The 15,777-nt window shown below is 37.6% G+C and overlaps 1 protein-coding gene across 1 annotated transcript in view; it reads right to left on the minus strand.

The window, feature by feature from the left end:
• TENM3 (teneurin transmembrane protein 3) overlaps positions 1-15,777 on the minus strand; it is a 598,624-nt gene that overhangs the window by 105,077 nt on the left and 477,770 nt on the right. Inside the window, exon 12 of the mRNA XM_044682283.1 lies at positions 6,642-6,788. Coding sequence (XP_044538218.1) covers positions 6,642-6,788 — 147 coding nt within the window. The remainder of the gene's footprint in view (positions 1-6,641; positions 6,789-15,777) is intronic.

Here is a 15,777-nt window from a genome sequence, read left to right on the forward strand (position 1 = left end):
AGTCTACTAGACCTTTCTATAGTGGATAAGAGTGCTGAATCTGGAGTTAGAGAACTTGGGTTCGAATCCCAAACTTTGCAATTTGTAGTCTCTAAGACTTGGATAATAAAGTTTGTTTCCTTATTATCAAAGCCATGAATGACATGATATAAAATGGAATTATGTGGGAGTCATGATAATTTGATTTTAAACATCAATCACTTAATATTAGACTCTAGGGAACACCGGCTCTGTGATGTCTTAGCAGCAAAGGGAATGGTGGCAACATCCTTGGGAATTTCATTTAATGTGAAATGATTCTGCAAATCCCTTTGAGTTAGGTAGGAATCCCAGAGGCTCCCAGATATTCTTTGATAGAATCAAACTGAGTGATGCCATTTCATCAGTGGACATTGTAACAGAACAATTCTTTTTCTAATGCTCTTGAAGGGAGAGGAAGAATCTTTGTTTTGCTGTACCACCGAGAAGCTTCCAAGATCCTATACTTCAAAATTTGAGATTAAAAAAAATTTCTTTGGAGATAGCTCTGTCTCTGGAATGGAGAAGTCCTATGGAGAAGAAGAAAGCTCTGGATGCCTCTAGGTCTCAGAAATGTCAGAAATGGTCATTTGAAGTAGTGGCCACTGAGTCTTCATTCTCAAGTTGTGTCTCTGACTATATAGCCATAGTAATAAGGTTATTAAAGAGGAGAAAGGGAATGGAATAAGCATTTATTAAATACCTACTATATACTATTTTACCAATATTATCTCATTTGATTCCCACAATGACCCTGTGAGGTAGGTACTATTATTATTATTCCTATTTTACCACTGAGGAAGCAGACAGAGGTTAATGACTTGTCTGGGGAACAATGGCTAGTTAGTACCTGAAGCTGGAGTTGAACTTGGGTTTTTTGGATTCTGAGTCCAAAATCTATCTACTGCACCATGTAGGTGCCTCTAAAGTACAAGCACAATCTTGAATTAAAGTAATATATCTAGAACCACTGCAGTACTTCAGAGATGAATTTTCTGGTGTCATTAATCTTTCCAGGTATACAATTTTTGACTTACTCTATAACTATAACACTGCTATTTCCCTTCACAAATTGATCATTTGGTGGAATACCTTTTAATGAAGAGCCACAATGGGGCTTAGGTTGGCTGGTTCTTCAGTGATAGCCATCTGGTACACCAATGGCTTGGGATCAAAGCATTTCTAACTTGGTAGGACCTGCAAGACTAAACATTAAATACTCTTGCAAAGCACCAATATTGTAGCATCACACTAGGAATTTCAAGCATAGTTTCAGTCTTGGTTTAAGAGTACACATTAAACTAAAAAAAAGTAAAAAAAAACCTAAAATAATTAAAATAAGAAAAAAATAAATTTGCTGCCTTGAAGAGTCAGAGACAATGAAGTACTGAGCACAGCACCTGGCATATAACAGGTGCTTAATAAATGTTTATTGACTGGCTGCCTGACAATGCCACTATCTTACCAGAGTGGACATACTTTTAGTGCTTTTAGTAGGAGTGATAGAACCAGTCTTTTCAGATTCTAGTTTGTTCTGCTGGCCGGGGTAATTTTTCCATTCAGCTCAAATGAAATAATATATATAAAGCACTTTGCAAATGCTGAAGCACTACATTAATAGTTGTTATTTCCTTCCATAAGACTCATACTAAAAGGAGAGAGCTGGATTCGGTAGTTTCTAAAGATCCTTCTAACTCTAAATCCAGGTATGTTTGGTGAGGAGAGGCAAATAACTTCTTCATATATAGAATGCTAATTTCTACTATATTATCTCATCAGTTTAAAAATATGAGTTACTATGAATATCTCTAAGTGGCATTTGATAACAAAAAACAATAACCTGTATATTGGACAGTGTCTAGAACAGAGGTATGACGTGGGACCTGTAGCCTATTATACTCCCAAATGTAGCCTGAATCAGATTAATATGTAACTGAGGAATATTTAAGAAAATAAATAAAATAAAATAGGACATAGATAATATTGCATTTTAAAACTTTAGTCAATATATAGCCTGTAGGGATCCTTATGTATGGATTAGTATACTCTATTTCTATTTGAGTTTGACACCAATAGTCTAGAAGCTAAAAAAATTCAAATTTCACTAAGTCAAAGTCAACATTAAAAATTTTTAAATAAAATTTCCATGTTATAGTTTTAATCTAATTCTATTTGTTGCTTTATCTTCTGAGTAGTACATTTTTAGGCCCTGAGAATCTAATCTCCCTCTGGATGACGCTATACTCTACTCCAGTGATTCCCAAAGTGGGTGCCACTGCCCCCTGGTGGGTGCTGCAGTGATCCAGAGGAGTGGTGATGGCCACAGGTGCATTTATCTTTCCTATTAATTGCTATTAAAATTAAAAAAATTAATTTCCAGGGGCACTAAGTAATTTTTTTCTGGAAAGGGGGCGGTAGGCCAAAAAAGTTTGGGAACCACTGCATTCTGCTCCTGCCTATGCCTGTAACTCTTTGTTCCTCTCCCAAATGAACTTTTGACTCGCCTTCTGCCTGAGTTCCTTCCCTCCCTTTTCCCATCTATTTTTCAGGTCTCTTTTATGTGCTGCCTTCTTCTGTTAGAGCATAAGTTTCTTGAGAGCAGAGACTATCTTTCTATTTGTATTTGTATCCTTGGCACTTAGCACACTGCTTGGCACATACTTGCCAGTAATGGTTGAATTCTCTTTGGTAAGTTAGTTATCCTGTCTCCTCCATTTCTTTTCTGATTTTTATCTGGTTATTTTTAGTCCTTATTCACTGTTCCCCACCCCCATCCCTTCCTTTTACTCGTCTCTTTCTGACAAAATAACATTTTCCTCCCTTTCCTAGACATGAACAGCATTTTATTCATCTGTCTTTAAAATATCTCTTTATTCTCCCGTGGGACTCTCTGTGCCCCACCCTTATAATATCTCCCATTGATCATCCCCTTGTTCAGTCTCTTCTATTCATTCCATCTGTTTCCCTGCTCCCTTGTTTCTCCTCTATGCTCCCCCTGACACTTTCTTTATTTTGTCATTCTACTTCCTCATGTGTTCCATCTGTTTGGTGCATTAGCTTTTTCTTCTCCTCCTCTCTCTCTTTTGTTTCGACTTCTCCCCCTCTTTCTGATTCCCCCATCAGATTTCAGATCTCTGCATTTTTACAGCAAGTCCTCAAATGAAAAACAGATCAATGTGGAAATGTTAAATGAGAAAAAAAGATTCATTTTTAGCCAAGGCAAGTATAACATAAAAATATTGTCCTTATAGTGAGTGGAATGACATACAAAGTAAATAATGTTCTGTTTCATCTATCTTTATTACCTTTTCCTCACCTCCCTGCCCCCAAACCTGGTCCTTACAGAGGAAAAGAGCCCTTTAGGTGGAACATATCAGAAGCCTTTTACTCTCTTGAGGCATTTAAGCTCTTTTCTTATACTTCCCAATTCATTATGCCAACATATTTTGGGGAGGCAGCTAAACACCAATGAATTGAAATGAATCTCTTTTGTTACACTGCAATTTCCTTACATGCTGGGAGTAGACAACTTATTATCAATGACCTCCTGAAATTGTAAAATCCAAAGCCTATTTTTTCAGGCCTCATTTACCTTGACCTCTCAATAGCTTCTGACACTGTTGATCACCTTGGAACACTTCCACTTCCCTTGGCTTCAGAGACATTATCTCTTGCCTTGCTTTGACATCTTTGTGACTCTTCAGGATGCATGCTCTTCAAGACTCTTTTCTTTGCCCTATTCTGTTTTCTATCCACCTACAATTTTCCCTAATCCCAGATTTTCTATTATCACCTTTATGCAGATGGCACCCTGATTTCTATTTCTAGCCCTGACCTCTCTTGATTGTCCAATGAAACGCTTGTGCTATTCTTGGTACTCTGCTAAGTGCCAAGGACGCAAAAACAAAAAAACAGACCCCACCTTTGGGAGCCTCCATTCTAATAAGAGAGGTGACAAACAAATCTTTAATCTTTCTAGATTTTTCCTGCCTTAAAATAAATGAATAAAGTTTAATGGATGCTAAATAAATGCTAGATATAAAGTGTAAATGGAAGCTTTTCTCCTTTTGGGGGAAAGGCACAACAGGGCACAAAGTCATTCTCCTAAGCATCTTTAAAAAAAATTCTTTACCTTCTAGTTTACAATCAATACTGAGTATTGGTTCCAAGGCAGAAGAGCAGTAAGGGTGAGGCAATGGAGGTTAAATGACTTGCCCACAGTCCCACAGCTCAGAAATATCTCCATCTCTAGGCCTAACTCTTAATCCACTGAGTCAATGCTCTGCTCCTTCCTAAGCACCTTCTAAAAACATCTATATCTATATCTATATCTAAAAATCTATATCTAAAATATATATCTAAAAATCTATATCTATATCTAAATAACTGATTCTGTCTTTCCTGCAAAGGAAGGGGAGGGAAAGGGGCAAAAGGAGGGGGCAGGAAATCCAGCTCTATAGGTAATGACTATTGATAATGACTTGCTGGTTAAATCAAAGACCAGTGATCTCATTTAACTGTTGATTTAACCTTAAATAGAAAAGATTGGGCGTAATTTGGTTCATGTTTAAATGGGATCTCTGTTTTATGTTTTCTTAGTCAGAGCCTGCATATACACAATTTGCTAAAGGTCATTCTCTTCTAAAGTTCTATGAGAGGTCTTAATGAATGATTACTTTGGTCTGTATAATGACTGCATCTGTGTCAGAAAAGTCCTTTTCATCCATCTTTTGTTTTAGATAGTTGTCTAAGGCACCGAGAGGTTAAGGGATGTCCCCAAGATTATACAGCCATACAGCCAAGAGGATGAATTGGAATCTATAGCTTCATAGTTTTGAGAACAGCTCTCTAACCACCTAACCACACTATTTTTCCACCACTTGGCATTTATGGAAACAACTACAGGAATCCTTAGTATCAATAATCATCACCACTTTCCACCCACTCTCCCCTCTAAAAAGGATCTTAAAGCAAGGGTAGTGTCCTTCCCTTAAAAAAAACCCCAAAACCCCTTTTATTTTTGTGGTGGTAACAACTCTAAGACAGAAGGGCAAGGGCTAGGATTAAGTGATTTACAAAGGACCAAATAGCTAGAAAGTATCTGAGGCCAAATTTGAGCCCAGATCCCATCAACTCCAAGCTTGGTTCTCTCTCCACTGAGCCATCTAACTGACCTGGTACTTTAAATCAACAGTGAAATGCGATCACTGGTCTTTGGTTTAATTAGCAAGATTCACTATGATCAACAGTCATTATTAATAGAGCTGGATTTCCTGCCCCCTCCTCTCCATCCTTTGCAGGAAAGACAGATTCCCTTAAATATATAAAAAAAAGATGCTTAGGAAGGAGCAGACTAGTGGCTCTGTGGAGAGAGACATGCCAGACACTTTTCATTCTGCTTTCAAGAGTAATCCAGAATATTTCTGAATTCTTCTCTTATTAAAAGTATCAGAGATTTAGAGCTCAAATGGATCCTCAAGGCCCTTAACTTTCTTACTCTATAAATAAGAAAACTCTATTAGTAGTGTCAGGTGACTTGGCCAAAGTCACCCAGGTAAAAAAAAGTCAGAAGTGAGACTTGAATCCAGGGCATCAGACTAGAAAGCCTGTGCTCTTCACCCTGCACCGGCCACCAGGCAAGAGAGGTATCTTGGCAGAAGCTCAATATGGAGCCCTGTCTCGGGGGCACATCCTTTCACAAGTTGTACCAATGCTCAGAACAGTGCCTGGCACAGGGGAGGTGCTTAATAAATGCTGTCTGATCCATTATACTATTTTTTTCCTGCTATCTATTTATGCTTCTTTGGTGTCATCTTAAAAAAAGGAATGTGTTCAGCAACTGCAGACACACTCCTAAACACCCATCTGACTGTCTGCTGCTTAGAGAGTAAAGAAGAATGGGAGTTATCATAGCAGTATTTTATTTAAAACCCTTACCTTCCATCTTGGTGTCAATATTGTGTATTGGCTCCAAGGCAGAAAAGTGGTAAGGGTAGGCAATGGGGGTCAAGTGACTTGCCCAGGGTCACACAGCTGGGAACATCATAGCAGTATCAAAAGGGATATGTGTGTGTGCATGGGGGTGGAGTGGTGCATTACCCTATAACCTCAACATTTCCCCATTTTTAAGAAAGCTCTTAAGAGGGATCTTCCTTCAAAATTTCATTTTGATCTGTAATCAATGTGTGATGTTAAACAAACAAAAAAAAAGAACCAAGGGGGATAACTGAGGAATAGCTAGAGAAGGAGGACAGTATGGTAGGAAGAAGTGGGAATGGGTTTGTTTCTCCTCCTGGGGGTGGTGGTGGAATGGGGTGGGCTGGGAGAGATGAATTAGGAAAAGGGATGTCAGAGGATTAGCAAAGGCAGTAGGAAACCCAGTACTGACAAGTGAGTTTAGCTACTAATGTTGGTTTTTTTTTTTTTTTCAACAAAATGAATCCTCATTTGTTTAAGTAAAAATAAAGGTACCCAGATCACTCTGCCAGCACTCATATATTCCCCCATCATTTTAATCTTCAGGGATCCGACTGGCCAGCAGCCCCCAACTCTGCCCCCAAAGGGGCTCTTTCAACCCAGGCTCTGCCATCTGATCGTTTCCCCTCGCTCAGCGCACGTCTCACCTCCTTCGTTGTCCTTGCTATCTGTGCACAGAGTCTCCATGGCTACATCGCATCCGGCGCCTCTCCACCCTGGCTGGCAAACACAATGCCAGCCGTTGGGGTCCAGCGTGCATCTTCCATTGCTATTGCACAGACCAGGGCAACCCTCTGCCAAAATAGACAAAGAAGGACATCACAAGTGATTTAAGGATGGAGAGGATCCCCAACTCGGTCCGAACAAATAAGGGACACTTACTGGGAACAGGCCTTTAGAAACAGCACAAATACTGTAATTGCACATGGATAGAAACAGCAACGTTCCCTACGGAATCTAGGTCTGAACCAAGTGGCATCTTTGATTGGCCTGACACTTGAGACACCACTTACCTGCGTGGGATGGAAATATATGCAACAATCCTCTAAGTACCTGCAGGCCAGACAAAATTAAGTTTACTTTCTTTCCCTCCGTAAAGCAACAAGGTTGACTGCGGGGCGAAACAATGTCTAAAAGCGAGGTGATTTCTGTATCCCTGTTGGAGATTTTTTGAACGGGCATCGTATTGGTTACGGGCTGGGAAGGGGCTTCTCGGGGGTCCCTTGTTGCTTTAAACAGATCCCTCAAATTTCAAAAGCATGAAAGTGGGCATGAGCATATGAATGATGTCAAAAGAGAACGTTAATTTTATCTGGTCTCAGAGTTGCCGTGTATTCATGTGAAATTACAGTGCGTTCGGTAACTGCACAAAGTATAGGCCAGTTTTAATGACTATACTTTATGCCCAGAGTACATTCCTTTTTCACAGAATAAGCAAAGCCCAGGAAATAGTGAAGCAGCTTTAGCATCTATTCTAACAAACATCAGGATTCAGGCTGCATACGGATGGGACAGGACCAACAGGATTTCCAACTAAATGTAATAGCTATGCGTATTTGATTACTTAGGACGGACAAAATGAAATACCATAAGGACCACAATAAAACATTGATAGACTGAACAAAAACACTGTAGTGACGTGCTTCAAGACAGATAGCAGAAAGTGATATTTTGTGACAATCTCCCTAAGGCTTTTTGTGCTGTTTACCTTTATATCCTATCTTGTCTGCTTTTATGGGCAAGGAGGGAAAATTTGGGAAACGATTAAAATAATTTAATATATCCAAAATCGATAATTGTCTCAGTCTAACATTACATAATAAGAAACAGTCTGTTGCCAATTCCTACTGATGATATCTGGCATGCAGCCAACATGAGCCGTGTATGAGGATGACACTCAGGCAGACTCTGCTGTTCTTATCCTTATGAGTGTGATAAGACACTGACAAAAGCAAGGACAGAAATGGCACTAATGTCCTAATAATAAGTGGCTACCAATCAGATCTCTAGGAAAACACAGTTGTCAATAACTTTAAACAAGGTAGAAATAAAAATTACTTGGAGCAGCAGATCGTTTATATTGCTAATGTCACTTTTTTTTAAAGGGGGGGGGAGTGAATGGTTATTTCATCAAATATTCCATTTTCTCGGCCAATTCGAATGCTGCCCTTGTTTTAATGACACAGTTAAAATTTCAATGCTGTTTAGGACAAGCTGTTTAAAGAGATTTCTTCATTTGAAGTCTCCTTTAAAAGAATGAATTTGTGAACTCCTCCTCCTCTGCTAGGTAACTCGAAATATCTCCCAGAGACACTAGGATCTCTTAAGAGACAGAAAGAAGGAGATTCTGGAAGTCTCTTGTGACCAGAAAGAATGAAATTAGTCTTATGGATACCAAATGGTCAGGCTGAGATTAATTTTGCTGCTTCTTTTCTTTCAGGCAATTACCACCTATATTTATGAACTACGTAATAGGTATAAAAAAGCTACCTTTTCGACTGAAGATATTGGGATTTTGTTTTGGTTGTTTTATTTTGGAAGAAAATAAAATACTTCGTTGCCCTATCAACAAAGAGGTGCAGTGGCTGATTGCATGCACACGAGTGTTATTGTATGAAAGCCTGGATATTGCCATGAATATTGCCATATTCTAATGAAAAGCACAAAGAAGGAATAGAAAATACATAATCTAAGAAGGGGAAAGAGGGCTTTTTATCCCAATTTTTTTTTTACATTCATCTATTTCTACATTAGCTGAAGACATGACAATCTGCTGTTTTGTTCTGGCCCCTCATTCCTTTTGATCTGATGCGTCCAATGGCAAGAGTAAGCACAACTGACAAAATCTTTTTATATGGAACAGAAAGTCAGAATCGCCTCTGCATCTTTAAACATTTAGAAAAAGACAAATAATCCAGTATATGTGAAAGATGAGTTTTCCCCTTGCTAATTAGATACATATATATATATGTACTTATATACATATATTGATCAAAACCTTCCTTCATTTTGATAGTTTCTTTGGCTGGGGCACGAGAGTCAAGAGGCCCGTATATTTTTAATGAAATATTTTAAATGGAATTGCCAGTGCTGGAGCAAAGGGGGCCAGGAAAACAGCAAATGATCTGTTGTCTTCAGTTTGGGTTCCAGTGAAAACTAATGCATTTACATAATGATGCAACTAGTGATATTCATTACTACTAATGTGAGACACAGACACTGAAGTCTTCATACTGTCAATGGGAAGCATTTCACATAATGTGAGCCTGATTTATAATTCATGAAATTATGCATGGAAACAATCTATTTTCAAGCCTAATGCAATATTATATTCATATTTTTCTGCATATATATAGAGATGTATATATATGTGTAGGTGTGGGTGTGTGTAGACGTGTCAACAAAGAGCAAATATACAGTACCTTTAACTATCTTATCCAAATAGTGAGCTTGAGAAATTAAAAAGAAAAAAAAGAACAGACAGACATTTCAGAAGTGTCACATGGGACAAGGAAAATTTCAGAATTTACATGCAAATCGAGTAGCTGCAGCTGACATGAGACTCACATCACACGACAGAGATGCACTTCATATCTTCTAAAAATGCAATATATTCACTTTTCAGCAAATGTAGTCATGAATCCAGGAAACACTCAGCATTTTAAAGGAGAGGATTTAGGTTAAACCATTGCTACCTTGCAGTGATTTGAATTTTCTTCTCCCTGGCCCCTCTCCCCACCTTATATGCTGTTGTTGTTTTTTAACATATGAACACTGACTTAGAGCAGATCAATACTAAATACATTGCTTCCTGAAGAATTTGGTCATCCGCCCTTATGAAAGGGATGTCTAATGAAAATGACCAAACTTTTTTTACTGGCTAGTCAAAGGAAGAAAGAATATTTTCTCAAGAAAGAGAAACACCTTAAAAATATTGTGGAAAAAAAATACATGAGAAGGTCCTGAGAAACACTTGGCTACTGAATCAATTCCAAATGGATGGTGCTAGGTCATGGTGCCCTTTAGAACTCATTTTGGAATGTTACTCTTGTCTGTTAAATCAAATTAAAAAAAAAAGATCCTTTATTGATGCTCATAGCTGTGCCTGTTCCTTTCTAAGCAATTTCCTGCCAATTTATATGGGCTTTTACTTCTTGACAGTAAACGTGCATACATGTGTGCCCATCATTGCGATTAATGCTGCAACTTAATACAGGTGCCTAAAAAGCCCTGAATGTTTTTAATTTGTCAAAAATGTCTCGGAGGATCACAGATTTGGAATTGGAAAAAATTTTAGAAATTCTATGATCTTATCCATTTGCAAATGAAGAAGAGGGGCTAGAAGAGAAAGTGGATGATTTACTCAGTTAGCTGACACCTACCTTGTAAGAGTCTAAGTCAGCATGTGAACTCAGTTCTTCCTGACTTCAAGTTTAGCACATATCCACTGTGCCACCCAGTATTGTCATTCTACCATTCTACAAAGTTTGAGCTATTCTTTACACTGTCTTTGGTTACTGTTTTTTTTTTTCCTGGCAGAACTGTTGAACAATGGTTTCAATAGTGATTTCACTTGAACCAATCAGGTATTTTCCATCTTCATGGTAGGTGGACTGGCAGAGACAGGGAATAAGTTAAATTGAAAATCATGGCTGCAATTTAATTGAATGCCAGAGGTGGAGTGGTTCCACTGTTACACACACAAACATAAACATATGTGACTTGGTCACATGCCTGCAGAGCTTTTTGTTTGGTTTGTTTGTCACGGCCCCTTTGGGCAGTCTGGCGAAGCCTTCCAAGAATAAACTTTTAAAAAGCATAAAATAAAATACATAGAATTATAAAGCAAACTAATTGTACTGAAAGTCTTCTCAAAATATTTTTTTAAAAGTGCTTGAATCCCTAGGTTAAGAATCTGTGTTCTAGTGTGTGTGTGTGGGGGGAAAAAAAAGGATGACCAAGTACTGAAAAAATTTCCCACATATTTTAGTTATGTGTATATTTCATTAACAAACTGGAGAAAACATGGGGGTGGTACAGAGACAGATATGCTTCATCCTCAAAGATTAGGGATTCTTCTTTGTATTCTTCCTTTTTTTTTTAAATATAAGTCAGTAAAAAATAGAATTCAATTTCCCCAAAGGATAACTGCAGGAACAACTACAATTTCAAAAAATGAGGGCTATCCTGCAGTCTCTTCCATTTAGTCTTGTTGTCATATTGACAAAATGATCATTTGTAGGGGATTGTTTTCCTTATACCTTCTTCTCCTATAGAAGTACCACAGTTCAACAATGGTTGATTTTTTACATTAAAAAATAATTTTGAGAACCTTTAGTTCAACTAAATTAGCAAGAATCTAAGCCACATCCATGAAGGATTATTTGATTTGGTTGGTAATGTTCCCAACATAGAATAATAAGCCAGGACTTTTAAGTATTTTATTTTAAGTCAAGCAGAGTTCGGACAATTCGAGCAACTTAAATTCTGTATCTTAGTTCTGATTTATATTAACAGCTTTTTAGGGAAGAATAATTTGCTACCATTCTGTTGAACCAGATATTTGTTTGAGTGAGCACAGACAAGTAAACAAATGGAGGGGCCATATTATTTGAAGGTGTGTCAAGGTGGAGAGGAATTGTGATAGGCACAACAGGGTCCTCTCAATAGAGTTGGACTGTCAAATTCATTTCAAGTAGACAGATGACTGAAATTAAAATTAATATAAATATTTTAAAACCATGTTAGGCAACACAGGTGAAAATCTGATTACAAGAAAAAATAATTGCTGTGTGAAAAACACACCAAGAATCCATCATTTGCCCTGTAGATTTTGTCGACCGTTGGTTAGACAACTTAAAACCAGAAGGAAGGAGGAGAAAGCTTCATTTTGATTTCCATGAGAAAAATTTCTGATTATGTTCCCCCAAAACAGGTTGAAGATAATGACAAGGTTAAAAGCTGACTGAGTTGCACCAGATACACATAATTATTTAAAATGATCAAGGCAATGATAAAAAGTCATTAGATCAAGCACTAGAAGAAGTAATAGGAAAAAGAATATTTTAGGAAGCCATTAGGAACAGTACTCATAAAATATACAACATATTAAAAATTAATAGAATCAACACATTTGCAAAAATGTACAATAAGTTACTCAAAAAATCACCTTAGAAGAGAAAATGCATATTTTACCTGATACTTCAAAAGGGTCTTTCTCTTTGTGATAGCAAATATATTTTTACAATGTTATATTTAAAACAAGTGCCCAGAAGCATAATATGGTACCTTATTTGAAATAAATTTATGTTTTAATAACGCTTTCTCCTGAAAAGATTAAACAAGTTTTTTATTAGAAATGTTCTCTATGGAAAGAATATAGAATGTAAATTATTATTAATTTCCATTAAAGCTAAAAAATTAAGTTATTCATTTTTAAAGTATTTTCTCCAACAAGATTTGACAACAAAAGAGACCTGAACTCAGATCCCTAATTTCCCAGGCTGAGTAACTGCTTCACACTTGGTCAGAGAGAACAGGAAACAGAGAAATTAAGCCACATGCCTGTAATCCCAGTTACTAGGGAGCCTGGGGAGGGAGGATTTCATGAGCTCAGGAGCTCTAACTAGACTAGATGAAGGCAGATCAGGTAGCTGTCTGCATTAAGTTCTGCTACACTAAGGTGACATTTCGCCCATGTCCCACTCAGTGGGGTGGGCCAAATCTTGTTGCTTAAATCAGTATGAATTAGCCCAAGTCAAAGCTGGATGATGTAGGTAGGTTACAGCTCCAAATCAATAATAGGCCCAGACCCAAGAAAGGCCTCCATAATTATAGCCTAGGCAAGATGAGAAGACTTCCTCTTTAAAACAACAACAAAATGAAACAAATAAACTTTCTTATAGACTAAAAAAAACATCTTTCATGGGATAGGCACTAAATTATAATAGCAAGAGTAGGTGGCTTCCTTTGAGGAAGGTTTGCTGGATAAGTTTTAAAATCTCAACGAAGACCTCCATGTTTCAAATCACACAGCTCACTTTTAGTTCTAGGTTCCTGACTTCAGAATGTTTTTAATATATGACCCTCTTTATGACACAACAAATTGGGGCAGACCCCTTGGGGGCTGTAAACTGCTCTGATTCATTAGGGGATTCTGGGGAGAGGGGAAGGGATGGGTGATGACTCCAGGAAGCATAAATGTAGAATCTGGAGCCAAGGTGGGGAAAAACTGAACGCATTTATGTATTATACAAGCAACCAGTAACTTAGCATTTCCTGTCCTTCCAACACTACTAAAGCAGAGCCACAGCATTTCCAAAACCCCAAGAATAATCCTATAACAAGAGATATAGTACCTTTGTATCACTTTTCATTCTTCTCTTATAAAGCACAGAGATGGTTTTTTATTTTGGTCTTTTTTGAGGCAGTGAGAAAAGCTGTTCCCTTACTCTGCCTTCTCATTGGGGTAGTTGCCTAACTTTCCTTTGGCTCTCATCATTTCAGTGCCTCTGGTTCTCTGCTGCCTTCCCAAACATTTCTGGTGAAAGGGAGCTGGCCTATTTCCAAGGGGCAAACACACTCCTGGTGTTCTACCATTTTGTACATCTGGCTGTGGCTCTGGGGAAAATATTTTTAAAAATGTTTGCCTAGAGATCACCTAATGGAAAAGCTACAAATGCAATGGTAGACCATTAGAAAACCCTCTCTGGTTTACTCTGCATTTTGCTAAAGCAGGCAGAATTAGATATTTGTGAGACTGACCCAACTGCATCATCTATTTTGGTACTGGATGGTTAGTGACTACCTAGTCAATTAGCAAATCGAGCTGAAAATGTGGAAGGAGACTAAGTTGAATGCTTGAGTTTGGAGAGAATAACCAGTGTGTGAGCTATAAAACTAACCCAACCCAAAATATAAACAGGTTAATACAAGCCAGCCTTCTGGCTGGGGTGTTCTCAGTAGAGTCAGCCCACTTTTATAATGAGAACGATACAAACAAGTTGTGAAAAGCTAAATCTCCAGGGGAAAAAAAAGCAACAATTAAGACCATAAAGCTAAAGAATAAAACTAGGGAAATGAGAAGATTTAGCAGGGGAGTAAATGAAAACAAGAAATGAAAAGTCATTACAGTAGATTTACGAACAAGGCAGAAGGAGTGGGTGCTGGGTTGGCATATGCCGAAGATGGGCTGCTGATTTAAACTGAGGTCAGGAAACCAAAAGAATTTCTGATAGAAGGATGGTCTCTGGAGCTCTGTGTGTAATAAGGACAATTAACAGCCCCCACCCCCACCCCCACCCCCAAATAAAAAGAAAACACTGACATAAACCTAGGAAGGAGCTGATGTAAAACATGGCGGTGTTATGTACTTTAGTCAGGTCATGAGGGAGCAATCCCAATGGTTTGGCAGGGGATGGAGAGTTGCTGATGTTCATGGTTTTGAACTATGTAGGCTGTCCCCATTGCCAACATGGTGCCTGGGTGTAGTGTGTGAACCAGTAGAATATTTTCACTGGGCTCCTGAATTGGTGCTTGGTTCCTGGGCTCGAAAGAAGCCATGTAGGCACCAAACCTAGGACATCTGAAATAGTTCTCAGGATAATTGCACCAATAAAGTCTAAAGTGCTCATCTTCAGAAGTAGGCAAGTCAGTCAGCTGAGCACATAATAAAATAAAGACGTGTCTTTCACCATGACTGTTGCCACAGAGCCCTTGGAGGGGAAATTCTTATTTAGCACTATATGTTTCATAATGCTATATAATATGAACTTTTAAAAAATGATTTCCATTAGTATCTCATTAAAGATATAAGTAGGTATCGTTCTTAGATAATTCATGTACAAGTTCCTGTAGTATGACAGAAAAGCACCAGTCTGCAAATAAGTATATATTAAAGCCATTTATTCTAATCAGTCCCTGTTTAAATCAGCATGAGCAGCATACCCATTGATTTGATGTTCCTTAATTGGTGCTCACTCTACTCTTTTATTACTGATTACCCTGTCATAAAGGATTATAACAGTGACATAATTTTAAATATTGTAGAGCAATTTCATATTCTTATTAGTTTATTCAGACCCTTTAAATATGTCCTCACTCACCATCATTATATGCCTTCTACGGTTAGGATAAAATGCTCCAACTCTTCTATTTGGGAGAGTCAAATTAATTTGTACACGATAACAAGAATATCAATGTAAAAACAAGCTGGGTTTTTTCTTTTTTACAAATAGTGTTTTACAAGTGAACAAATGAGTGTAAAAGCCTTAAAAAGCTGGGAGTGATTTTTTTGGGGGAAGGGAATGCTTTTGCTTTTGTATCTCTGACACAGAGAGTGCTTAAAAATATTCATGTAAATAGGTGCTTAATAACAAGATTAATAAATGTCTATTGGTGGACAATAATAAAACAAATCTTGGCATCTGAATCTAACATAATATTACTATGTTGTAAGAAATTGTGGCAATAAGGAATACAGAGAAGCATGGGAAGGCTTATATGAATTGATGAAGAATGAAGTAAAAGAAAACCAGGAAAACAATATATATATATATATATATAATGATTATAACATTATAAATGGAATAAACATTAACCAGAAAAATGAACCTGAACAAGGTATAATTAATTAAATAATGACCAAGCTTCACTCTGAAAAAGAAAAAGAAAATGAACTGACTTTACTTCTTCGTGGAAGTTGAGGACAATATGTATGCATATGATTTTCAGGCTCAGTTGATGTTTTGGTTATTAATTGTCTTTTCTCCTTCCCTTTTTTTT

This window comes from Gracilinanus agilis, chromosome 6 (assembly GCF_016433145.1).
Source record: "Gracilinanus agilis isolate LMUSP501 chromosome 6, AgileGrace, whole genome shotgun sequence".
In the NCBI taxonomy this organism is placed as follows: Eukaryota; Metazoa; Chordata; class Mammalia; order Didelphimorphia; family Didelphidae; genus Gracilinanus; species Gracilinanus agilis.